Below are 24386 nucleotides of genomic sequence, written 5' to 3'. Positions count from 1 at the left end.
CCGAGGTTGCCTACCCCTGGTATAGGTTCTCCTGCTTGAGCAGGGGGCTGGACTAGACGACCTCCAAGGTCCCTTCCAGGTTCTATTCTATTCTATTCTATTCTATTCTATTCTATTCTATTCTATTCTATTCTATTCTATTCTATTCTATTCTATTCTATTCTATTCTGCTCCATTTTCTATTTCTACTCTGTTCTACTCTACTCCATTTTCTATTTCTATTCTATTCTATTCTATTCTATTCTATTCTATTCTATTCTATTCTATTCTATTCTATTTTCTATTTCTATTCTATTCTATTTCTATTCTATTCTATTTCTATTCTATTCTATTCTATTTCTATTCTATTTCTATTCTATTTCTATTTCTATTCTATTCTATTCTATTTCTATTCTATTCTATTCTATTCTATTCTATTCTATTCTATTCTGCTCCATTTTCTATTTCTATTTCTATTCTATTCTATTTCTATTCTATTCTATTCTATTCTATTCTATTCTATTCTATTCTATTCTATTCTATTCTATTCTATTCTATTCTATTCTATTCTATTCTATTCTATTCTATTCTATTCTATTCTATTCTATTCTATTATCTTTATTCTATTCTATTCTATTCTATTCTATTCTATTCTATTCTATTCTATTCTATTCTATTCTATTCTATTCTATTCTATTCTATTCTGCTCCATTTTCTATTTCTACTCTGTTCTGTTCTGTTCTGTTCTGCTCTATCCTTTGCCCTCCTTGCTCCCCACCTCCATCTCCGCCCTTTAACGGCGCGGGCGATGCGCAGCGGATGCAGCACGGGGCGGGCGGGGTGTGTGTGTAAACTCTCTGATTGGCCCTCCCCTCCGTGACGCGATCTCGGCCCCCCCCCCGACCCTCCTGGCTCAGCATCACAATCCGGCCCCGCCCTGCGTGGACCGCCTCCCCATCCACCCGCGGGGGTTGCAGTCAGCTGAGCTGCCAGCCCCGCCGCGCAAGGATTCGTCTTCTTCTTCTTCCTCTTCTCCTCCTTCTGCGCGTTATCCTTTCCAGCAAAGCGGAACAGGCGAAGCCGGGAAAGAAAGAAAGCGGAAAGGAAGGAAGAGAGAGAGAAGGGAGGGGGGAGAGAAGAAGAGAGGGCGTCCCGTTGCCCCCCACCCACCCACCCACCCACCCACCCAAAATAAAGAGGAGCCACCAGAGACGTCATGGCACCGGCCGGCTTAAAAGCGGTGGTGGGAGAAAGTAAGACGACCCCCCCCCTTTTTTTTTCTCTCTCTCTCTCTCCCCCCCCATGTCTTTTGAGAATGCATGAAACAGAGCAAGGGGCTGTTGCAGTTCGACCCCCCCCCTCTCCTTTTCAAGAGCAAGGAGAGGGTGCCCTAAAGATGGGGACGGGGGGGGGGGAAACGGTGTCATTTCTGGGGATTTCAGGGGGGTGGGGGCCCGGTTAAAGCTTCGGTTGCAAACCTCACACCCCCCCCCCGCTTGCAGAGGCGCGAGCTGATGATCCAAAGGTTTTGAAGCTTGCTGTTGTTTCAAGGGCGCCCCTGCAGAAGATTGGCGCGGTGTTTTTTCGTGGTTTTTTAAAATTATTATTATTATTATTATTATTATTATTATTATTATTATTATTATTATTATTATTATTATTATTATTATTATTATTACCATCATCATCATCATCATCTTCATTATTATTATTATTATTATTATTATTATTATTATTATTATTATTATTATTATTATTATTATTATTATTATTTTGCGCCGGGGGAAAAAATCTGCCTGGATTTGACGGGGGTGGGGGGAGAGAAGGATGGAAAGAGATAGCGTAGGAGGAGGCTGGCTGGGAGAAAAGGAACGGGCGAACGTCGCTGGGGAGGGAGGGAGGGAGGCTGGGCTTGTAGCAGCCATTTGATGGTACAAAAAATAAAGGGGGGGGGCGAGGGAGAGACAGCGGATTCGAGCAAAGCCGGGGTGTTGTTTTTTCCCTGCGAAGCTGAATTCTGCTGCTGTGATTTTTTTTTCCTCCCTTGCAGGGGGGGGGGGAAAGAGGTGATGGGTTAGTAATATTTTGCTTGCCCCCGCCCCCCCCAGCCTTGTCTGCCCTGTTTTTAAACGGGAGGGGAAGGGTAGCCAGCGGAGTAGAATGATCCATCCCTTAGCTCAGTGAATTTTCGAATGCAATGTGTATTATTTATTCATCCTTCAAGGATGAATAGGGGGGGTGAGGAATTTTGTAACGGTGGGGGGCACCCCCGGATTTCTTCAGCTTAGGAGACAAGGTGAATTGCCGGATGCTAAGATATTTTTGGAGAATGAGCGTGCACGGCAAGATCACTTGGCTGCTGGTTTTTAAAAAAGACCCCTTTTTTATTTTATTTTATTTTATTTTATTTTATTTTATTTTATTTTATTTTATTTTATTTTATTTTATTTTATTTTATTTTATTATTTTATTTTATTTTATTTTATTTTATTTTATTTTATTATTTTATTTTATTTTGTTTTATTTTATTTCTCTCTCTCTCTCTCTCTCTCTCTCTCTCTCTCTCTCTCTCTCTCTCTCTCTCTCTCTCTCTCTCTCTCTCTCTCTGATTTTTCTGTCCCCCAGTTCAACAAGGGACAAAAAAAATATCTGGCAAACAGATTGGTGTGTATATCTTGCAGCAATGGTGTAAAACATTTGGGGGCCTTTAGTAATGAAGAGGTAGCAAAGATGCAAAATATCTTTTTTTGTCTTTTTCTCCCATCTATTCTAGCCTTTTTTTAAAAAAAAAAAATTAGTAGTAGGAAACTGACTCTAATTCTTGGTGTGGGGGGGAAGATGTTAACTCTTAAAGCAATTCCTTTGAATGGTTTGCAGAGTCTCAGTGTTCCCCCACTTCTTTCATTGTAAACACCCCCCCCATCAAAAATTAATTTCCCTGTATGCAGTGGCTCTGATTTTTTTTTAAAAGGGGAAGCTGTTTTGCACACGGTCCATAAACACTGTTTATTGCTCCATTTAGTTCTGGGGTTTTGGCCACTGCATTTTGAAAGCAGATCTGAAGGATGATGCTGACATGCTATTTTTTAAAAAAAAAAAATCAGCAATGTGCCAGCAAAATCTTGAGTGTTTTGCAAAATTCGAGGTTGTGCAGAGGGACCAACTCATGCTTTTTATAGGCTTGCTTTTCAAATGGAATGTTCTAACTGAGCTTGCTTAAAACCCTTTGAGCTGTCTCCTGCAATTGCAGCTAAGCCTTCTTTTTTTTTTTCCTTAAGAGGATTGACCAGGGTGCATCCGGCATAATTGCCTTGCAGGTTGTTGGGTGTCTGCGTGTGTGCGTGCATCTGCCGTCGTTCCCCTTTTAGGAGATTAGAAGGGGCGAAATCCGTAGGGAAGAACGTTGGTCTCCGTCCGTCTGTATCCAGAGGCACCTTCCATGTTGTTGACCTGGCCTTAGTGCTGCAGTCAGAGAAAACTGGGCTCGAACTGGTGGGGTGCAGTGGTGAGAGATTAGAGGTGGGGCTGGTGGAACGGGTGAGTGAGTGACGATAGCTGGAAAAACCTTCCTTACAATTTGTAGCCTCCTTCCTCCCACTGCATCACCACGACACCCGGAGTCCTACACAGCCTCTCCGTGTCATTCTTTTAGGTGGGTTTTGTATGTTTTGAAAAACCCAGCAGCCTGGTGAAAAGCCAGCTCGCCAGTCACTCAAGACGGATCCCCCTCCCACGTTCTGCTGCAGGAGCTATGTAGTGTGGGGGCGGGGGGGGGAGAAGGTGGAATTTAAAAACGAAATAAAAAATACAAACGAGTTTGCCCTGATCTCCTTCCGCCGTAAAGAAGAGTCTTCTGGAAGCGAGGGGAGAAATGAAATTCTGCGGGGGTCCTGGGTGCTCTCTGAGCTTGGTGGTTTTCTTGTAGACGATTCAGGACCCAACTAGGTAACATCATCAATTGCTGGAAGGAAGCATGGGGGGGGGGAGGAAGAGGAGGAGGACTGTGGGGACCTTGGTGCACTGATGATATTACCTAGTTGGGTAATGAAATGTCTACAACAAAACAACCAAGTTCAGAGAGCACCAAAGACCCTACAGCCCTCCTCCCCCTCCCCACGGACCCCACTCCCTTCTAGCACTGATGATGTTACCTAGTTTGGGTCATAAAACATCTACAAGATGAAACCTTTGCAAGAAAACCACCAAGCTCAGAGAGCACCAAGACCCACACAGTTCTCCTCCTCCTCCTCCTCCTCCTCTCCACAGACCCCACTCCCTTCTAGCCCTGATGATCTTACCTAGTTTGGGTCATAAAACATCTACAAGAAAACCACCCAAGCTCAGAGGGCCCCGAGGCCCTCATGCTTCAGGCCTGAGCTGCAGTTATCCCCTACTATTAATACAATTTTGCCTGGCTGTCTAATAATTGTGGACCTCAGAACAGGAACACCTTGAAACGACGCGTTGGTTCCACACATCGGTGAAGCTAGCGCAGGATCCTGCAAGCCGTCACCTAGGATGCTTCCTTTCACTCTTTCTAGAAACCTAATTTCTCAAATCACACCTCGGTGAAGTAGTAAAGCCAGAACATCTACTAGGTTTCCTGCTCCCAAAAACTGCGTTTCCCTTTTCTCTCTTTTCTTGAACTGTTCATTGGCATTTTTTTCGGTTTGTGCGCATCGGCTGCCCAGTCTCTACCTGGAAAGCTCCAGTCATGCAGCTTCGTTGTTGTTAGCTGCGAGCCGTGTCTGACCCTTCGCGACCCTATGGACAACGTTCCTCCAGGCCTTCCTGTCCTCTACCATCTTGCAGCTTAGCCTCCTGTAAACTGATTTTTGCTTTTAAACCAAGGAACGACAATTTGGCAATCTGGGGCAAGAGTGTGGCGTAGCGTAGGCCCTGGTTTCTGGAATCTAGGATATTCACTTTTTCCAAGCTGTGAAGAAACACAGCTGAAAGCTTGTGATGTCTGGTTACAGGAAACGCCCGCTGTATCTTCTTCCTCCTTTTGTTTGAGAAGCTGTGTGTGCGCGCGCAAAGACACAACATTGTTGTTGCTGTTGTTGTTTTAAAAAAAACTTGCATTTTCCCATATCAAATAAAAGAGAAACTAAACCTCCAACGGTGCAAGGAGAGGGACATTCTAATATGGAAACTGAATTTAAGTAAATGTCCAGTTTTGTGATCAAGACCTCTGCAAACAGCCACAGGGTTGTTAATTGGGTTGAAGAATCCATTGCAGTCCGGGAATTGTGATCAGATTGAAGAAGCTTAGTTCAGCCGCAGTCGAGGCTGTGATTAAACTTGCCTTTACAATGCCAGCTCATCCTAGGTTAATTCTTTTCCTAATTCCCCTCTTTTGATTTTCTTTTTTTTGTTGTTGTTGCAGAGATTATGGCTGATGTCATAAAGAAAGTCAAAAAGAAGGGAGAGTGGAAGGTGAGTTCAACATAAATCAATGGCTTTTTCTTACCGAAATTGTTTTATTCCTGCATTCCACTGCCGTTTGAACTGGTTTCTGATTTAGCTTACTTTCTGAGCTTGCACGACACTCAGTCACATGCGCACAAATATAATCAAAGTACTCCTCACTCAGCTTAACAGCAATGTGTGAATGCTGCCTCTAGATCTGCATTTTACTTGATTAAATGGGTTGTAACTCAGCACCCATTTCAACCTACCACAACAAAGTATGGTTAGTTAAGTTCGACAAATATATTATTTGAAAAACTTCCCACCTGTCAAGATTTGATGCAGGACTTGGCCTCCCACTGACCATAATGATGATGAAGAAGGAGGAGAAGGAGACGGAGGAGAAGATAGATAAGGAGGACCAGAAGGAGAAGGAGATAGATGAGGAGAAGGAGATAGACAAGGAGAAGGAGGAGGAGAAGGAAGAGGAGGAGGAGGAGGAGGAGGAGGAGGAGGAGGAGGAGGAGGAGGAGGAGGAGGAGGAAGAGAAGATGGTTATCCATTCAGATGTGTCTTCTTGTGTCTGACTCTTGGCAATTCTTGGGCAAGATGTCTCCACATCTTCCAGACTTGCCCTACTTCTTTGAATTGTTCAGTGCTCCTCCTTCTCCTTCTCCTCTTCTTCTTCCTCCTCCTCCTCCTCTCCCTCCTTCTCCCCCCCCTTGTCTATCTCCTCCTTGGCTATCTACTTGTCCTCCTTACCTATCTTCCCCTCCGTCTCCGTCTCCTTCTCCTTCATCATCATCTGGAAACACAGGGGTCCGTTTGTTTTTTCCTGAGCCCGTGGGTCTTCTCTCGGGGAGGTTTAATGCCCAAAGCCAATGCAGACCCTTGGGAGTGACGTTGCCCTTCTCCGTGTCTTTCCCAGGTGCTGGTGGTGGACCAGCTGAGCATGCGCATGCTGTCCTCCTGCTGTAAAATGACGGATATCATGACGGAGGGGATAACAAGTAAGCGGGACTTTTGGATTGTGCTCAACGCAAGACACTTCGGGTCCCCAAACCCTTGCCTTCTTTTTTGCACAACCTGCCGCCTTTATTTAGAACGAACTTCTGGAGCAAACGTTTTGGGCCCTCTTTTTCCTCACTACCCCTCCTCCCCCCCTTGGCGGAAATCCTCAAAGGCTTAGGGTTCCTCCGGCCTCCAGGAAGCCCAGAAGGGAAAGCCAGTTGGGGAAGTAGGAGATGACCTTCAAACGGAATAGATTTCCGGATCCGAATGGAAGCTAAAAAGCTCCTGAACCCTTAAAAAAAATAACAAAGCAAAAACTAAACAAGACAAAAGGGTTGAGGGGGGGAAATGTGCATAAACAACAGCAAGGACAAACATATGCATGAATCTTCCCCCCCCACCTTGCCCCGGTTGAATTCTGATAAATATCCTTCAACTTTAATAGTTTCCCCCTTCTTGGGGAGGAAACAGGTCTACAGTTTATAAACCTTTGCAGCTCTATTTGACCTACCCTCTATCTACGGTTAACAGCCAAACCCAACAGCCATACTGAGCTTCAAGGCTTCAAGTCTTTTTACTGTATTTCACACCCAGAAAGTCCACAAAGTCTCCTAATCCGTGGCTTGCTTCTGCTTTCCTCCTGCTCTTTTTTCTCCCTTGCAATCTCTGCTCGCCTCTATCCAGTTGTGGAAGACATCAATAAACGCCGAGAGCCACTGCCGAGCTTGGAGGCTGTGTACCTTATCACTCCATCCGAAAAGGTGGGTTTCCCCCTGAACGTTGTTCCGTGTTAATACGATAGCTAGCCAGGTTGGGGAAGAGTATCTTAGCACGATAGCAGACTCGGGACTTGGAGATCTTCCAGTCCAGCTCCAGGCTCAAGTAGTAGACCCTAGACCAGGGGTCTTCAACCTTGGCCTTTTGATGACTTGTGGATGTCAACTCCCAGAATTCCGGGAGTTGACGTCCACAAGTCATGAAGGGGCCATAGTTCCCCCATGCTGGCTGAGGAATTCTGGGAGTTGAAGTCCACAAGACGTGAAGGGGCCACAGTTCCCCCATGCTGACTGAGGAATTCTGGGAGTTGAAATCCGCAAGTCATTAAAGGGCCAAGTTTGAAGACCCCTGCCCTAGACCACCCCAACCCTACCTGATTCAATAACAGAATAACAACAGAGTTGGAACGGACCTTGGAGGTCTTCTAGTCCACCCCTCTGCTCAAGTAGGAGACCCTGGACCATCTTGGACAAATGGCTATCTAATTGCTTCTTGAAAACCACCAGTGATAGAGCACCCGCAACCTCTGGAGGCAAGCCTTCCATTGATTAATTAACAGAATAACAACAGAATTGGAAGGGACCTTGGAGGTCTTCCAGTCCAGCTCCTTCTCAAGACCCTAGACCATCTTGGACAAATGGCTATCTAATCTCTTCTTGAAAACCACCAGTGATAGAGCACCCGCAACCTCTGGAGGCAAGCCGTTCCACTGATTAACTCTTCTGACGGTTAGGAAATTTCACCTTAGTTGTAGGTTGCTTCTCTCCTTGATTAGTTTCCATCCGTTACTTCTTGTTCCACCCCCAGTGCTCTAGAGAATAGGTTGTCTCCCTCTTCTTTGTAACGGTTCCTCAAATACTGAAAGGGGGCTATCATGTCACCCCAGCCCTTCGTTAGGCTAGACGTACCCAGTTCCTGCAACTATTCCATGTATGTTTGTATATCGTATATCTTCAACAATTTTTGTGGGGCACTGGGCTATCCAGGGAAAGACAGTAAACCACAGGAGCAAGTGAAGTTGTCTTATCACAGTCCTTATTATTAACCATTATTTCTACTATTTCAATCGTATTCCTGTGTCCACTGTAAACCCCTTTTTGTTCCAGCTCCTATTTTTACTTTTATAACACTGGAAATTAATTTAGGCTGACATTCTTGGTAAGAAGTAAACTGAATCCACTCCATTTCCTTTCTCAGTCAGTGGAGTCCCTTATTGCTGATTTCAAGGAACCCCCCAATGCCAAATATCGAGCTGCGCATGTCTTCTTCACGGACTGTAAGTATAGAGTAAACTGGGGTTCCCCCTCTGTGTTGTAAGATTTTTGAAGTTCCACATCATTTTCGGGATCTGCCTTGGGGCCACACATCAAACCGTGGTTCATCTGCGGTGGAAGCAGCTGCTTTCATGAGATCCCAGCCATGTTCAACTAACTCTGTTTCTAGGTTCCCACAAGCCATTTGTGGATTTACTGTATATAAGGCACTAAGTCAATAAATGAATTCCAAAGTAAGGCTAACCCAACTTAAAAGTAGCACTTCATGCAAAATCCTAGATTGTGTGAAAGCAGCCACTGAGCAATCCGGGGTCTTGCGTTGGAAGATCCTGAACTGAACTGTGGATGGATCTAGCTGAGTTTCAAAACCCAGTCCCCCAATCCTTGGATCCTAATTTCTTCTGGAACCATTCTTCTTGCTATCCTTGCAGTGGGTGGGATAATACGCAGCTTGGGGCAAATTAACTGGTTAGTTTGTGTTATTTAAACTTGTCGTTGCTGTCTTTCTCTGTTCCCAGCTTGCCCAGATTCCTTATTCAATGAACTCGTCAAATCCCGGGCAGCAAAAGTCATCAAGACCCTGACGGAGATCAACATTGCTTTCCTGCCATATGAGTCCCAGGTAAACTATTGACTGAGCTAGAAGTGAAGATAGATTGTTTAGACATAACTACACTTATATCAGTTCATTCTATTCGTCCTCTGGGCTGTCACTGCTCTGTCTCATCGGTGGAAGCTTTCTTTGGAAAATGCTCTGAGGTTTTGGAGAACATGACTTGAGGTTCTTCAGATGCCTTCAGAAGTTCTGGGTGCTCCATCACTGGAGGTTTTTAAGAAGAGATTGGACAACCACTTGCCTGAAATGGTATAGGGACTCCTGCTTGAGCAGGGGGTTGGACTAGAGGACCTCCAAGGTCCCTTCCAACATTATTCTATTCTACGGTCTCCTATTTGAGCAGGGGGTTAGACTAGAAGACCCCCAAGGTCCCTTCCAACTCTGTTATTCTGTTTTTTGGGGCTTCCTTACTTACTGCAAAAGCCGTCATCCCAAACCCTGGGGTAAGTGCAGATCTTCTACCCATGCACCAGGAATTAATTAATTACTGTTTTAAACTTGGGCATAATATTTAATTGTTTTTTAACTTTTGTATTTCGTTTTTATATTTATTGCCCTGTACACCACCCTGAGTCCTTCGGGAGAAGGGCGGTATAAAAATATAATAAATATAAATATAAATATAATACACCGTGCACCAGTTAGCCAGCTAAATTTTTCACCATTTGCAATAGGATCCCAATAGGATCGCCCCAAGCTGCTTTAGTACTCTTGCTGTCATCCTACGCTCCCTTTTTTGGGGGGGGTCCTCTGCCTTGCCGAGTAAATAATGGAAAGGATCAGCGGGCATCTACAAATACACCGAAACGCAGCTCAGTTGTTTTACGGAGAGGGAAAAATAAGTAGTCTGGATGTGGATAGCCTTTTTTTTTGGGTTGCTGTGTTTTTTTCTGAGGAGTTTGTGCCTTGCTACCGCTTGCAACAGAAAAAGCCGAAGATTCGTGCAACTTTGCCCTGCGAGGCACCGAGGAGATCCATCCTTCTCTCCTTTACTCTCCTCTTGAGGCTCGTTTGCTTTGATCGCTGAGCTTTTGTGATGGGTGTAGCGCCCTTCTTTCCATGCACACACACACACACACACACACACACACACTCCTCTGTTCACCTCCCTGTGCTTCCTAGCTCTTGTTTTTTTTGACTGTCGATTGTTCTTCAAAGCTACTGCCCAGTTGTGTCGGGCATGCCTCTCTTTCCATCTCCTCTTTTGTTAGAGCAAAATGGGGGAAGTGAAAAGCAGGAGAGGGAGGGAAAAAACAGATGGCAGATGGTAAAGCAGCATTGTAAATACACGGCAGATTGATTTGTTTTTTCCTATCTGCAAGCACCGCACTTACAGTGCATTGCTACTGGGAGTGAATGATGGATACACACACACACACACACACACACACACACAGAGGACCTTTTTTATATACCCCGGGGTAGAGAACATAGTATCCTAGAGCTGGAAGGGACCAATTCAATAAGCTAGCTAGCTCCCTCAACCCCTCCATCGTACGATTGATAGCATCTTTCCTTCTGTTTTTACCGGAGTTTTAAAATTTGCACAACATAAAATGCACGTGTGTGTGCACACGAGTACTCAGCGCTGTAAACAGGGGTGCATATGACGCATTCCGACGTGCGCAGGACACCTTCATGCGACGATCGAAATTAGACATCAGACAGACTTCCTCCTGCATTTTTAAGATTTCTTTCTTTTCCCTCGGTGAGTGAGCAAAACACAGGGAAGTATTGAAATCAAAGACACCTCAACTTGAGCTTTTCAGCTCCTTTTCTTCTTTCTTTTTTACTTTTGTGATGCCTACTACACAGTGGTGAGACTCAGCCAAGTTCGCACCACTTCGGTAGAACCGGTAGGTAATTTTTGGTTGCCCAGGCCCAGAATGGACTTCCGGAAGCGTCATCCACACAGAGAACCGGTTGCTTACCTATTTGAATCCCGCCACTTCTACTACAGGTTTACTCCCTGGATTCGGCGGACTCCTTCCAGAGCTTTTACAGCCCTCACAAGGCTCAGATGAAGAATCCAATCCTGGAACGCTTGGCTGAGCAGATTGCGACTCTTTGTGCCACTCTGAAGGAATATCCAGCTGTCCGATACCGAGGGTGAGTAAGTGGAGTTTCTGGAGGACTCCTTCAAAGAACTCACCGTCAACCTCTCCTGATTTTAATTTGAAACCAAAGCAGTAGGTGCCCCGTACTTAGGAAGCCTCCTGTAACGGGAGGTTATCTCCGCCCCTTTCCCATTCATCACGAAAGAGACATCTGTCAAAGAGCTGGATGGACAGAAGCTTCTGGAAGTCCAGTTGCAGAAGCTCAGTCTTGGGCGATCCTTGCAATCCCTGGCGATCTCAAGGAAGCTCCAAAGGATTTGAAATCCCTATGCTTCTATTCCAAGGGTGTCCAACCCCGTGGACTTCAACTCCCAGAATTCCCCAGCCATTCTCGAAACTAAGAAACTAAGTCATGCTAGCTGGGGGGAATTCTGGGAGTTGAAGTCCACAGGTCTTAAATGGTGCCAAAATTGGAGACCCCTCGTTTATGCAATTCTAGTGAAAGACCTCAGGAAGGGATGCCCCGTGGGGCTTGTGAAAATGATGAAGTGAGGTTACTGAGGGACACTAAGGAAGGTTGAAAAGGAACCTAATAAAGCATCCAACATCTTTCACAGCTCTTTACACACATTTCCCTGAAAATAAGACCGGGTCTTATATTAATTTTTGCTCCAAAGGACGCATTGGAGCTTATTTTCCAGTTAAGGCTTATATTCGGGGAAAATACGGTATTAAATGCATCTGTCCGGTTGACAATCTTAACTGGGGCTTATTTTTTTGGGTAGGGCTTATATTACGAGCATCCTGACAAAATCGTGCTAGGGCCTGTTTTTCCACTTGGCTCTTATTTTCGGGGAAACACGGTATTAACAAAGTCATTGGGAAAACATCCCTCCAAGATATTCTTAAAAAATGACTATAGCAGCCCACGAGAGCGGAGAGAAGGTGGTGCGTGTTGTATGGCAATGAAAAGAGAAGACAGGGTTATCACCACCATCATCAAAGAGTCCCCATAAAGTGAAATCAGCCCTGGTTTTGAAAGAACTGTTACGCTGTCCTCTTTTGGTAGGGATTACAAGGACAATGCTATGCTGGCTCAGCTGATCCAGGACAAATTGGATGCTTACAAAGCAGATGACCCAACCATGGGAGAGGTGAGCAGATCCTTGTAGGAATAGAATAGAATAGAATAGAATAGAATAGAATAGAATAGAATAGAATAGAATAGAATAGAATAGAATAGAATAGAATAGAATAGAATAGAATAGAATAGAATAGAATAGAATAGGGATAGAGAATAGAGAATAGAGAATAGAGAATAGAGAATAGAGTGGAGTAGAACGTAGAGTAGAGTAGAGTAGAGTAGAGTAGAGTAGAGTAGAGTAGAATAGAATAGAATAGAATAGAATAGAATAGAATAGAATAGAATAGAATAGAATAGAATAGAATAGAATAGAATTAATGGAATGGGGAATAGAATAGAATAGAATAGAATAGAATAGAATAGAATAGAATAGAATAGAATAGAATAGAATAGAATAGAATAGAATAGAAATAGAATAGAATAGAATAGAATAGAATAGAATAGAATAGAATAGAATAGAATAGAATATGGAATGGATTCAGAGACTTAAACAATAATTTTCCCAGCCAAATCCCAAATGTCTGATCTAATTCATATCAACAAGTTCACTTTGTTATGGGAACCGTTTGCTTCAAATCCGCACCTGATTCTGGTGTCCTTGACAAGGGCTTCAGGCTCCCACATTCTTCAGCTGAATTTGTTTCATTTCTCCATTTAACCCTCTTGGAAGTAACATCTCTTCCCCTTAATCTAAAGGCAAGATGAAACGCAGAGGCACGTAGCTGCCAAAGTTTCATCCTTGACCCATTGCTTAGCGTTATTTTCCCTTACTTTTATACTAACTAAGCCCTCTTTAAACGAAGTATGTCTGTCAGAACAAAATCAACATTTCGGCATGGGTGTTGGTGATTGAGAGGAATCAGGTTGGATACTTCTAATGGCATCTTGGTTTGTTTCCCCCAATCCAGGGTCCAGACAAAGCTCGTTCTCAACTTATCATTCTAGATCGTGGCTTTGACCCCAGTTCTCCAGTGTTGCATGAACTCACATTCCAAGCCATGAGCTACGATTTGCTACCCATTGAAAATGATGTCTACAAGTAAGGTTCTCTTGTTTACTTCCTGTACTATTTGTGAGGTCTAGGGGGCCCCATATGACATGGATGTCACCTCCTTGTGAACGATGCGTGTGTTGTTAGATTGGAATAGACTAGACTAAAATGATCTTGGTAGATTTGTCCTTGAGCATACTGTAGTAATCTGGCCGTGGTTATTCTAGAATGTGCAAACCAAGGTATCTACTGATTCCTAACGTACTTTCTGAACTTGAGGATATAGCATGCTCTCTGATTAGAGTGTCTACGGAGATTCTCAGTCATCTAGGTCCATGGTTGTCTCCAAAGGTGCTTTTTTCAAGAGTCAACTGGACTTTCTTGTTTTCCTGTGAAGACATTTCGCTTCTCATCCAAGAAGCTTCTTCAGCTCTGACCGGATGGTGGGGAATGGAAGGATTTATACTCCTTGCAGACAGCTGGTCGTTTGCCTTCTTTTAGAGAGTCGTTGAAGCCACTTGGAGGTTTACCTGTGTTCTCGGGGTCATCTCGAGTGGTGCAAATGGGTGTGCCTGGCTGAGGAATTCTGGGATTTGAAGTCCACAAGCCACAAAAGGGCCAAGTTTGAAGACCCCTGCTCTAAAGAGTCCAAAGCAATTAATCTGACCAATTAACAATGTTGTAACTGATGTAAAGGAAGGCAAGGCCAGTTATTTAGGCAGCAATTATCAGCGTGCCCACTAGAAGGATAAGCTCTCTTCCTCCTTCCTAAATAGATCTCTTAAAAAATTGGATTGCTATGATTCCTACGTGCAGAAAGGACTTGGGTTCAGTGAAGTTTTTTTTTAAAAAATTCCATTTATATCCCGCCCTTCTCCGAAGACTCAGGGCGGCTTACAAGCTTAGCAGTAGCCTTCATTCTATGTATATGCCTGCTTATTAGGGCTTTCACACACACCCCAAGCGGCATTATTACAAAGTCAGCTTAATTGCCCCCAACAATCTGGGTCCTCTCTGTGATTCAAAAGTGTGTGTCCATCCTAGTTTCCCCTCAAACCCAGAAATTTATAGATTAGTGGGATGAAGTCACTGATTTGTTTCTTCTTGTTCTCCTTTGAAATTCCCAGGTATGAGACGAGTGGAATTGGGGAGGCCCGGGTCAAAGAGGTCCTGCTGGATGAAGATGATGACCTCTGGATCACCTTGCGCCACAAGCACATTGCTGAGGTGTCCCAGTAAGTATTCTTCTTTTGCATGATGGCGCATGGAAGGCTCCATGCTGCCCACATCAGTTCTAAAGACCTTTCGTCAGAAATATTGGGGATGGGGAGAAAGAGCAGGTCAAAATAAAGACCACCTTGAGTGGGAATAGAATAGAAATAGAATTAGAATTAGAATTAGAATTAAAATAGGGAATAGAATAGAATAGAATAGAATAGAATAGAATAGAATAGAATAGAATAGAATAGAATAGAATAGAATAGAATAGAATAGAATAGAATTAGAATAGAATTAGAATAGAATTAGAGTAGAGCAGAGTAGAGCAGAGTAGAACATAGAGAATAGAATAGAACAGAATAAGAACAGAACAGAACAGAATACAATACAATACAATAGTAATAAGTAGAATAGAATAGAATAGAATAGAATAATAATAATGATACTAGAATAGAATAATACTAGAATAGAATAAAATAGTAATAGAATAAGAATAGAATAAGAAAAGAATAGAATAGAATAGAACAGAATACAATACAATACAATAGTAATAAGTAGAATAGAAAATAATAATAATAATACTAGAATAGAATAGAATAGTAATAGAATAAGAATAGAATAAGAATAAGAAACAGAACAAAACAGAATAGAATAGAATGAATTGGAAGGTACCTTGGAGGTCTTCTAGACCAACCCCGCTGCTCAGGCAGTAAATATAATATAACCAGTGCCCAGTGTACCAGTTTTCAGATTGTTCATCTCTACCCCAGCTGCGATCCTCTTTCAAGCATTGCTTCGATTCAGATTGTCCGAGCAATCCAAACCAAAGGAATGTCCCCATTTAGCCAATTAAAGTATTCGAGTACGCCGCATCGATTCAGCCAGCGGCTCGCTTTGATTGCGACCCTGCGCATCATTTATTTGCTTATTTGTCATTCTTCTTCCAGAGAAGTCACCCGGTCCCTGAAGGATTTTTCTTCCAGCAAAAGGATGAATACTGGTGACAAGGTAAGACGCGGATCGGAAGTAGAATTTAGAAAGTTCCAGGCTACAATCCATTTGAACAGAGGTAGATAAAAGTCAAGCTTAAAACAACATCATCTTTGTGGTAGCGGAGAGGATCTTCGAAGGGAAAGAGCGGGGGTGGGGGTGGGGGAGAAGAAGGGAATATTCTGGGAACTGAGTTTATTGGCTCCAATCCTCGACTTATGACTGCAGTTGAGCCCAAATTTTCCATTGCTAAGCAAGATAATTGCGGAGTGAGTTAAGTGAGAATAATGGAACTGTGACAGTTATGAAAGTTGTGGAATTGTGAAAGCAGGAGGGGATTAAAACAAGTGCCTGGGGTTTGTTTCCCACCACCACCCCTAATTTCTCTCTCCTGGATTCTGAAAAGCATCAGCTCAATCCTTCCAACAGGCATCATTTGGACTCGTTCCCTCTTTCACTAAGGCTGTAGCGCTTGATCCTGGGGAGCTCCATAACTTAGAATTCAAGAGCTTGGCTGAGGACCACCCCTCTCTTTCTGCCTTTTCAGACCACCTTGAGGGACCTTTCCCAGATGCTGAAAAAGATGCCCCAGTATCAGAAAGAACTCAGCAAGGTACGTCCCTTTGCTCCCGGCGTGAGAGTTAAACCATCCAGCCTGCTAAAAGAGAGACAAGCTGTGTGTGGCCTTCTAAGCAATGCTGAATCACACACTGCAGAATCCTGGTTAAGAATGGTGGGAATTGTGGCTGAGCTCATGGGCTGTTGAAATGTGGATGGAGAGAGAGCTAAGTTAAAAGGCCCTTGAAGCTTACTAAAATAGGTGGACAAATTGGTCTCCTTGCCCTAACTCTGTTTACTGGGGCGTTATGAAGCTACGCTACAACAGAAGAATCAACCGTTTTAGCCACATTCTCTCCGGCACAGAGGTGGGTTATGGTTTGTTGTTGTTTTTTGGCTTGGGTTGTTTTCTTGCAGACGTTTCATGACCCAAACTAGGTAACATCATCAGTGCTAGAAGGAGTGGGGTTTGCTGGGAGGAGGAAGGAGGAGAAGAAGAAGGAGGAGGAGGACTGTGGGGACCTTGGTGCCCTCTGAGCTGGGTGGTTTTCTTGCAAATGTTTCATGACACATCTTCAGTGCTAGAAGGGAGTGGGGTTTGCAGGAGAGGAGGAGGAGGAGAAAGGGAGGGGGAGGAGGAGGAGGAGGACGACGACAACAACTCTGGGGTCCTTGGTGCTCTCTGAGCTTGGTGGTTTTCTTGCAGACGTTTCATGACCCAACTAGGTAACATCCTCAGTGCTAGAAGGGAATGGGATATGCTGGGAGGAGCAGGAGAAGGAGGAGGACTGTGGGGTCCTTGGTGTCCTCTGAGCTGGGTGATTTTCTTGCAAACGTTTCATGACCCAACTAGGTAACATCTTCAGTGCTAGAAGGGAGTGGGATTTGCAATGGGGGGGAGGGGGAGGGGGAGGAGGAGGAGGAGGACTGTGCAGTTCTTGGTGCTCTCTGAGCTTTGTGGTTTTCTGGCAGACATTTTATTACCAACTAGGTAACATCATCAGTGCTAGAAGGGAATGGGATATGCTGGGAGGAGCAGGAGAAGGAGGAGGACTGTGGGGTCCTTGGTGCTCTCTGAGCTTGGTTGTTTTCTTGCAGATGTTTCATGACCCAAACAAGTGCTAGCCCTAGCACTGATGATGTTACACACTTGGGTAATGAAACGTCTGCAAGAAAGCAACTTAGAACCGCTCATTTCAAGTCCGAGCTACAAATATTCTCCTTTATTGGTAGACAAGAGTGTGCCTGAATTGCTGAACTCTTTTTTCTTCTTCTTCTTGTATTTGACTAGTATTCCACTCATCTCCACCTGGCTGAAGACTGCATGAAGCACTACCAAGGCACCGTGGACAAACTCTGCAGAGTTGAACAAGTAAGTCTGCTCGTGCCGGCAGCTTCCAGTTGCGGGTTTGCGTGTGCCTAAAAAGGGGAAAGCATTCAAATTGCGCTGATGCTCTGGTCCTTTCTCAACTTGTCTAGGTTTTTTTTTTCCCCTCCCCTCCCCGCCTTGTAAATCCTCCCAGAGTTTGGCAGATTTTTTTTTCAAGAAGCCAGAGAAACAGCTGGCCGTCTTGCTGATCCCAGCTGTTCCTCTGCTTCCTTTAACAAAGAAGTGGGATTCTTGCAGGCTTACCTTGAACGGCTGACTGGTTTTTAATGGCCCCTTTTACGTTCCTCTACCCATTTTCCCAAAATAAAAAAAATAAAATATGAAGAAGAAGCTCTCCTGGAGGCTGAATCCTATAGTTCCCAGTTCATGCCAAACTCAACTGGCCAGAAGAGCAGCTTCCGATGGTCATGACATAATTAAGTGCCGGGAGATGTTCTGTCTTGCCAGGACCTGGCCATGGGCACCGACGCAGAAGGGGAGAAGATCAAGGACCCCATGCGTGCCATCGTCCCGATCCTGCTTGATGCCAACGTCAGCACCTATGACAAGATTCGGATCATCTTACTGTACATCTTTCTCAAGAACGGTAAGGAGAGACACGAAGCCACTGCGGGGATCTGAGGATCTCTGGTGCGCCTAAGGGGAAAGGATGCATTTCTCCAATATCGCAAAGCTTTCCTTGCTTCCGTGGGTCCCTGGGTGCGAAATTGGAGACCATTATGAAAATTGGTGAAAGTTGGACCATAAAAAAGGCTGAGCACCAAAGAATCGAGGCCTTTGAACTATGGTGCTGAAGAAGACTCCTGCGAGTCCCTTGGACGGCAAGGCGATCAAACCGGTCAGTCCTAGAGGAGATCAACCCTGACTGCTCTTTAGAAGGCCAGATCCTGGAGCTAAAACTCAAAATACTTTGGCCACCTAATGAGAAGGAAGGACTCAGTGGAGAAGAGCCTCATGCTGGGAAAGATTGAGGGCAAGAGAAGAAGGGGACGACAGAGAAGGAGGTGGCTGGATGGAGTCACTGAAGCAGTAGGCGTGAGCTTAAATGGACTCCAGAAGATGGTAGAGGACAGGAAGGCCTGGAGGAACGTTGTCCATAGGGTCGCAATGGGTCGGACACGACTTCGCAGCTAACAACAATGAAAATATCAGGAGGAGTCAAGATGGGCATCTAAAGAAGAAGTGAGGGTCAGGGGAGGTAAGTGGGAAGACCGAAGCAGTGGGACCCATGGAAACGCTTCTTACGTGTTTTTTTTCTCCTTGCCCTCATTTCAATATTTCCCCCCCTAATATTTGAAGGGGGGGGGGTTTCAACCTATTCTCCAGAAGCACCCGAGGGCAGAACAAGAAGTAACAGAACAACAGAGTTGGAAGGGACCTTGGAGGTCTTCAAGTCCAACACCCCCCACCCCCCCCGCTCAAACAGGAAACTCCATGTGTAACAGATGGAAACTTCTCAAAGAGAGACCCCAAGCTAGAATTAAGGACTAGTTTCCTGACAGTGAGAACAATTAATCAGTGGGGCAACTTGCGTCCAGAAATTGTGAGTGCTCCATCGCTGGAGGTTATCAAGAAGAGATTGGACAACCGTGTGTCTGAAATGCTATGGGATCCTCTGCTTGAGCAGACGGTTGGACTAGGGGACCTCCAAGGCCCCTTCCAATTCTTCTTATTCCGTTCTTATTAAGGTTCAAGTTGGAAGCTTCTTTCTAATAAAGGCCCAATCTCCGCCTCCCCCAGCCTTGTGGGGACTTTGTGCCAAACGGAAGCACGGTTAAAGAGATTAAGCTGGAGGCAGTTGCGTTGAAGTTGTTCTCTTTCTCTTCTTCCTGGCTCCCTCTCCTGGAACATGTCTGTTTGGTCTCTCCATCCCCCAGGGATCACCGAGGAAAACCTGAACAAGCTGATCCAGCACGCTCAGATCCCTCCGGAGGACAGTGAGATCATCACGAATATGGCACACCTTGGGGTGCCCATCATAACAGACGTAAGTCCCGCCGGATTTCTTTCAAAAGCTCTGGAGAAGGGACCAGGTCAATCCAGGCTCCGCTTGGGACAGCTGGGTCCCAACTGTGGAAGCAAGAAGCAGAAGCAGAACACGTGGTGGAAGAAAGTCTACCAGCAGATTCCTTTTTATTGCTTGGCACTTTCTTCTAAGGCCCCCAGGCTTTCTCTTGCGTCTGACCATAGTATCTGTTGCTAGGACTCTTCTTCCAGACTCGGGAACAGTTGAAAGAGAACTCAACTGTCAATTCAAGGGTTTGGGTTTTTTTGTGTCTGTGGAACCAAGAAAGTTACCACCTACACCTTGGGCAACAAAAGTATCTCTCAATGTCTATGGAAATTCTCGGTCATCCAGGTGACAGTTATCCCAAAGATGCTTTTTCACGAGGCAGCCGGCCTTTTTTTTTTTTTTTGGTTTTCCTCTGAAGACGTCTCGCTTCTTGGGGATGAGAAGCGAAACGACTTCAAAGAAAAACAAGGAAGTCCAGTTGCCTCCTTGAAAAAGCATCTTGGGGGTAAGTTATCTCTTAAGCTTGTAAATAATCAATGTTGTGTTGTCGTTTTTTTGCAACGGTAGTAGTTAAAACTTTCAGGGTAGTTGATCTTTTGAGAGCCTGGTCTGTAGGGCAGTTAGCTTTGTAACTTACACTAAAATCTACTCTGTGACAGAATTATCTGTTTAGCAAATGGCTAACTCCTTGGTGCTCTCTGAGCTTGGTGGTTTTCCTGCAGACGTCTCATGACCCCACTAGGGAACATCATCAGTGCTAGAAGGGAGTGGGGTTTGCTTTCTTTCCCTTCTGACCCTGATGATGTTACCTAATTGGGTCATGAAATGTCTGCAAGCTATGAGATCACCAAGGACTCCACAGTCCTCCTCCCCACCTTCCTTCTTCACCTCCACTCCACATGCCCCACTGCCTTGTAGCCCCGTTGATGTTCCCAAGTTGGGTCATGAAATGTCTGCAAGAAAACCACCCAGCTCAGGGAGCACCAGGGACCCCACAGTTCAGACCCTGAGCTACAAATCTCCTCAAAGGGCTAAGTGTTGCAGATGGGAGAGAGGAGGACCACATGGTAGATGGTTCTTGTAAAGAGAGGTTGGAATCTTCTTGTTTTGGAGGCTCAGCTGCCAGCATCTCCAATCTTACACAGGAGCATTAGTCTCCAAAGCTAGAAGGCTCCAATTTACTATTCCATGTGTATAAGCCTGGTCAACATTCTCTGAATCCATTTTTTTCTCTTCTTTTGTCCAGTCGACCTTACGTCGTAGAAGCAAGCTAGAACGGAAGGAGCGTATCAGTGAACAGACCTACCAGCTCTCCCGGTGGACCCCAGTGGTCAAAGACATCATGGAGGTTCGTAATGAGGGATAGTTCTTGAATGCATGGACCTCTTTGCTTTGTGTCTAATCCACACTATTGGTCACTTGCAGGAGCTCCAGATGTGCTAATTGTTTTTCTTCCTTCCTTCCTTCCTTCCTTCCTTCCTTCCTTCCTTCCTTCCTTCCTTCCTTCCTTCCTTCCTTCCTTTCTTTCTTTCTTTCTTTCTTTCTTTCTTTCTTTCTTTCTTTCTTTCTTTCTTTCTTTCTTTCTTTCTTTCTTTCCTTGCTCTTTCCTTCCTTCCCTCCCTCCCTCCTCTCTTCTTTCTTTCTTTCTTTCTTTCTTTCTTTCTTTCTTTCTTTCTTTCTTTCTTTCTTTCTTTCTTTCTTTCTTTCTTTCTTTCTTTCTTTCTTTCTTTCTTTTTTCCCCCTAGGATGCTGTGGAGGACAAACTGGACACCAAACATTACCCATGCATCTCCACCCGCTCAGCTGCTTCCTTCAGCACTACAGCAGTCAGGTAAGAAGGGGGTGTCCTGTCTGGTATCAAGTCCAGGGAAGCATAATTAAGTTTAAATGAAACCTAGATTAAACTTAGAGAGAGAGAGAGAGAGAGAGAGAGAGAGAGAGACAGAGAGAGAGAGAGAGAGAGAGAGAGAGACAGAGAGACAGAGAGACAGAGAGACAGATAGACAGACAGACAGACAGACAATACATAATAGAGATAGAAACAGACAGACAGAAATAGCAGTAGCAGTAGAAGTAGTAATAACACTTATATACTGCTCTTATAGAAGTCTCTTCCAAATCGTGATCTCATATTTTTTCCTTTTCTTTTCCTTTCCATCCTGGTCTTCAGTGCCCGCTACGGACACTGGCACAAGAACAAGGCTCCTGGGGAATACCGTAGTGGTCCTCGCCTCATTGTCTTCATCCTGGGTGGTGTGGCTCTGAGTGAGATGCGCTGCGCCTACGAAGTGACGCAAGCCAGTGGGAAGTGGGAGGTGTTGATAGGTAAGTCCTTGTCTTGCTTGGAGCCTTCCACTCATGCTTGCTTGCTTGCTCCGCTCTGCTCTGTCTTTCATCCTCTCCATCTGTCTCCTCACTTCTTCCTCAACACTGAGGCCACCTGCCCCCAAAACCAGTGCTCCCCCCCCGTAAGGAACACGCTTGCATCCACTCGTACAACTCTTGAGGATGCCACAAAGGTGAGGGGGGCAAACTATGTTCCAAAGCACCAGAAGCCAAGACAAGAACCAGGGCAGTCAAACTCATCCAGGAGAGAAGCAATCTAGAACCAAGGAGAATTTTTTTTTATCCCATTTATATCCCGCCCTTCTCCGAAGACTCAGGGCGGCTTACAATTTAAAGCACAAATCAATGTGCTTAGCAGTAGCCTTCATTCTGTGTATATGCCTGCTTTATTAGGGCTTTCGCCCCCCCCCCCAAAGCAGCATTATTACAAAGTCAGCTTAATTGCCCCCCAACAATCTGGGTCCTCATTTTACCTACCTCGGAAGGATGGAAGGCTGAGTCAACCTTGAGCCTGGTGGGACTCGAACCTGCACTAATTGCAGGCAGCTGGTGTTACTTAAGGAGGCATCAGCCCACTGCTCCACCAAGGCTCCTAACAGTGAGAACGATCAACCAGTGGAACGGCTTGCGGTGCCCCATCGCTGGAGGCTTTCAAGAAGAGACCGAACAAACACTTTGTCTGAAATGGTGTAGGGTCTCCTGCCTGAGCAGTGGGGTTGGACTACTGGGCCTCCAAGGTCCCTTCCAGCTCTGTTATTCTGTGTTAATGCAGCTCATGAGTCAGCAGGAAAACTCAAACTGGGTTCCCACACCATGGTCGAAGTCCCAACGATTATATTTGCAAAGCTGGCTGAGGAATTCTGGCAGTTGGCAGTCCGCACGTCTTTTTTTTTTATTGAAAAGTTTTACAATACATTTTTTAAAAAGACAAAACCCCTCCCAACCCCCTCCCCTCTCCCCAACCCTCCCCAACACCTCCCTCCCCTCCCCCTCCCCCCTCCCCGACTTCCCAGAGCTCAATACAGGGTATAAATATACAAACAATCATAATCTACCTTATGCAAACAATAAAATACTAAATCTATCGCACTTTAACTCTTATAAACTAACTACAAGCAATTTAAATATCACATCAATACTTATTCAAATGCTAAATGAAAATTTTTAGTCCCATATTTATTCTGGATATAATCAATCCATTTTTTCCACTCCACAATATATCTCTGTTGCGAATGGTCTTTCAAATACGCTGAGATCTTTGCCATTTCCGCCAGGTTGGAAACTTTTAAAGTCCATTCTTCTATAGTCGGCAGTTCTTCCTTCTTCCAATATTGCGCTACTAAAAGTCTCGCTGCCGTAATTAAGTTCAACATCAGCTTAGTGTCCACAACAGTAGTATCAGTAATAATGCCCAGTAAAAACAATTGTCCGCATGTCTTAAAGTTGCCAAGGTTGAGGACCCCTGACATAGGTGACACCAAGAACAAGGAATCCTATCAGCGTCCACACCGCACCTCACTTCTTTGAAGCGCTATCTTCCCATTCCACCATTTTTTTTAACCCCCTCTTGAATTCCGTTTCCCCCCCCCACTTCCTGGTACGTTGGCTTTCCCGATATTCACGTTCTTGACTTCCTCCTCCATGCGGTCTCCTTCCTCGTGTCATCTCACCTTGGGGTGTGTTCAAAAGTGTGCATGGTGTGTGTGTTCCCACTTTGTTTCCTGTTGCTTCTAATGTTAGACGTTGCTCTTTCTGCGACGGGTCTGTTTTCAGTGGCGGGATTCAAATCTGTCAACAGCCGGTTGGCGCTTCCGGAAGTCCATTCTGGGCCCCGGGGCCACAAAGCAAATAAGCTACCGGTTCTGCCCAAGTGGTGCGAACCGGCTGAATCCCACCACTGGTTTATTGGGTGTTTATTCATTCTGAAATGCATTTATATGGGGTGGGGGTAGGGCATTTTACCCTGTTTGTAAGGGACTTTTGACTTCTTTCTGAGTTGCAAAAATTGCCCCAGCACCTGCCTTTATTTAGCTCGTCCTAGTTCTGAGTTATACCTTTCTTTTTTTTTTAGTTTCAAATTTAAAGTGAAAGGTTCTTACAGTTGTGCCACTTGGACAGCCCAATATGTATTTTTTTTAAAAAAAACCAAGCATTAGGGTGGGAGATTTAAGCAATTCAGCGACTTAAAACCTTCCATCGTCTATATACGTGTGCATGTACACCGAAGCGGTGAACGTTTTGCTATTTCAATATTTCCTCTAGAGTTAATTCTGGAAGATGAGGTTGTGGGGTGCTCTATTGCAGCACCCCAATGAGGTTTTTCTCTCTCTCTCTCTCTCTCTCTCTCTCTCTCTCTCTCTCTCTCTCTCTCTCTCTCTCTCTCTCTCTCTTTCTCTTTCTCTCTCTCTGTGGGTGTGATTGTATGTTTGTCTCTCTCTCGCCATTTCTGCTTCACCTACCATCACTGGCTTCCATCACAGTGATTTTTCGTGATATGAACTATATTGTAAGGTTGTTGTTGGTTTTTTTTTTAAGGCATAAACAAAATTTTTTGGCATGTTGCTTTTTTCTTTCTTTCTTTCTTTCTTTCTTTCTTTCTTTCTTTCTTT

General features: G+C 44.7%; 1 protein-coding gene across 2 annotated transcripts in view; it reads left to right on the top strand.

Moving 5' to 3' along the window:
- Positions 1-982: 982 nt before the first annotated feature.
- Positions 983-24386, top strand: part of LOC308674878 (syntaxin-binding protein 1) — a 26186-nt gene continuing 2782 nt past the window's right edge. For both annotated transcript variants that reach the window (XM_081339710.1, XM_081339711.1), the window contains exons 1-18: positions 983-1232; positions 5369-5418; positions 6320-6401; positions 7087-7163; positions 8377-8455; positions 8972-9075; positions 11030-11178; positions 12196-12280; positions 13179-13309; positions 14389-14496; positions 15427-15487; positions 16017-16082; positions 17319-17399; positions 17865-18003; positions 19295-19404; positions 20678-20779; positions 21177-21262; positions 21602-21756. In XM_081339710.1, the coding sequence (XP_081195836.1) occupies positions 1196-1232; positions 5369-5418; positions 6320-6401; positions 7087-7163; positions 8377-8455; positions 8972-9075; positions 11030-11178; positions 12196-12280; positions 13179-13309; positions 14389-14496; positions 15427-15487; positions 16017-16082; positions 17319-17399; positions 17865-18003; positions 19295-19404; positions 20678-20779; positions 21177-21262; positions 21602-21756 (1702 nt within the window). In that variant the 5' untranslated portion in view covers positions 983-1195. The remainder of the gene's footprint in view (positions 1233-5368; positions 5419-6319; positions 6402-7086; positions 7164-8376; positions 8456-8971; positions 9076-11029; positions 11179-12195; positions 12281-13178; positions 13310-14388; positions 14497-15426; positions 15488-16016; positions 16083-17318; positions 17400-17864; positions 18004-19294; positions 19405-20677; positions 20780-21176; positions 21263-21601; positions 21757-24386) is intronic.

The sequence above is a fragment of the Vipera berus genome (genome assembly GCF_964194415.1).
Source record: "Vipera berus genome assembly, chromosome: 15".
Lineage (NCBI taxonomy): Eukaryota > Metazoa > Chordata > Lepidosauria > Squamata > Viperidae > Vipera > Vipera berus.
The sequence above is the reverse complement of the archived record's forward strand: the minus strand, read 5'-3'. Positions and strand labels throughout refer to the sequence as shown.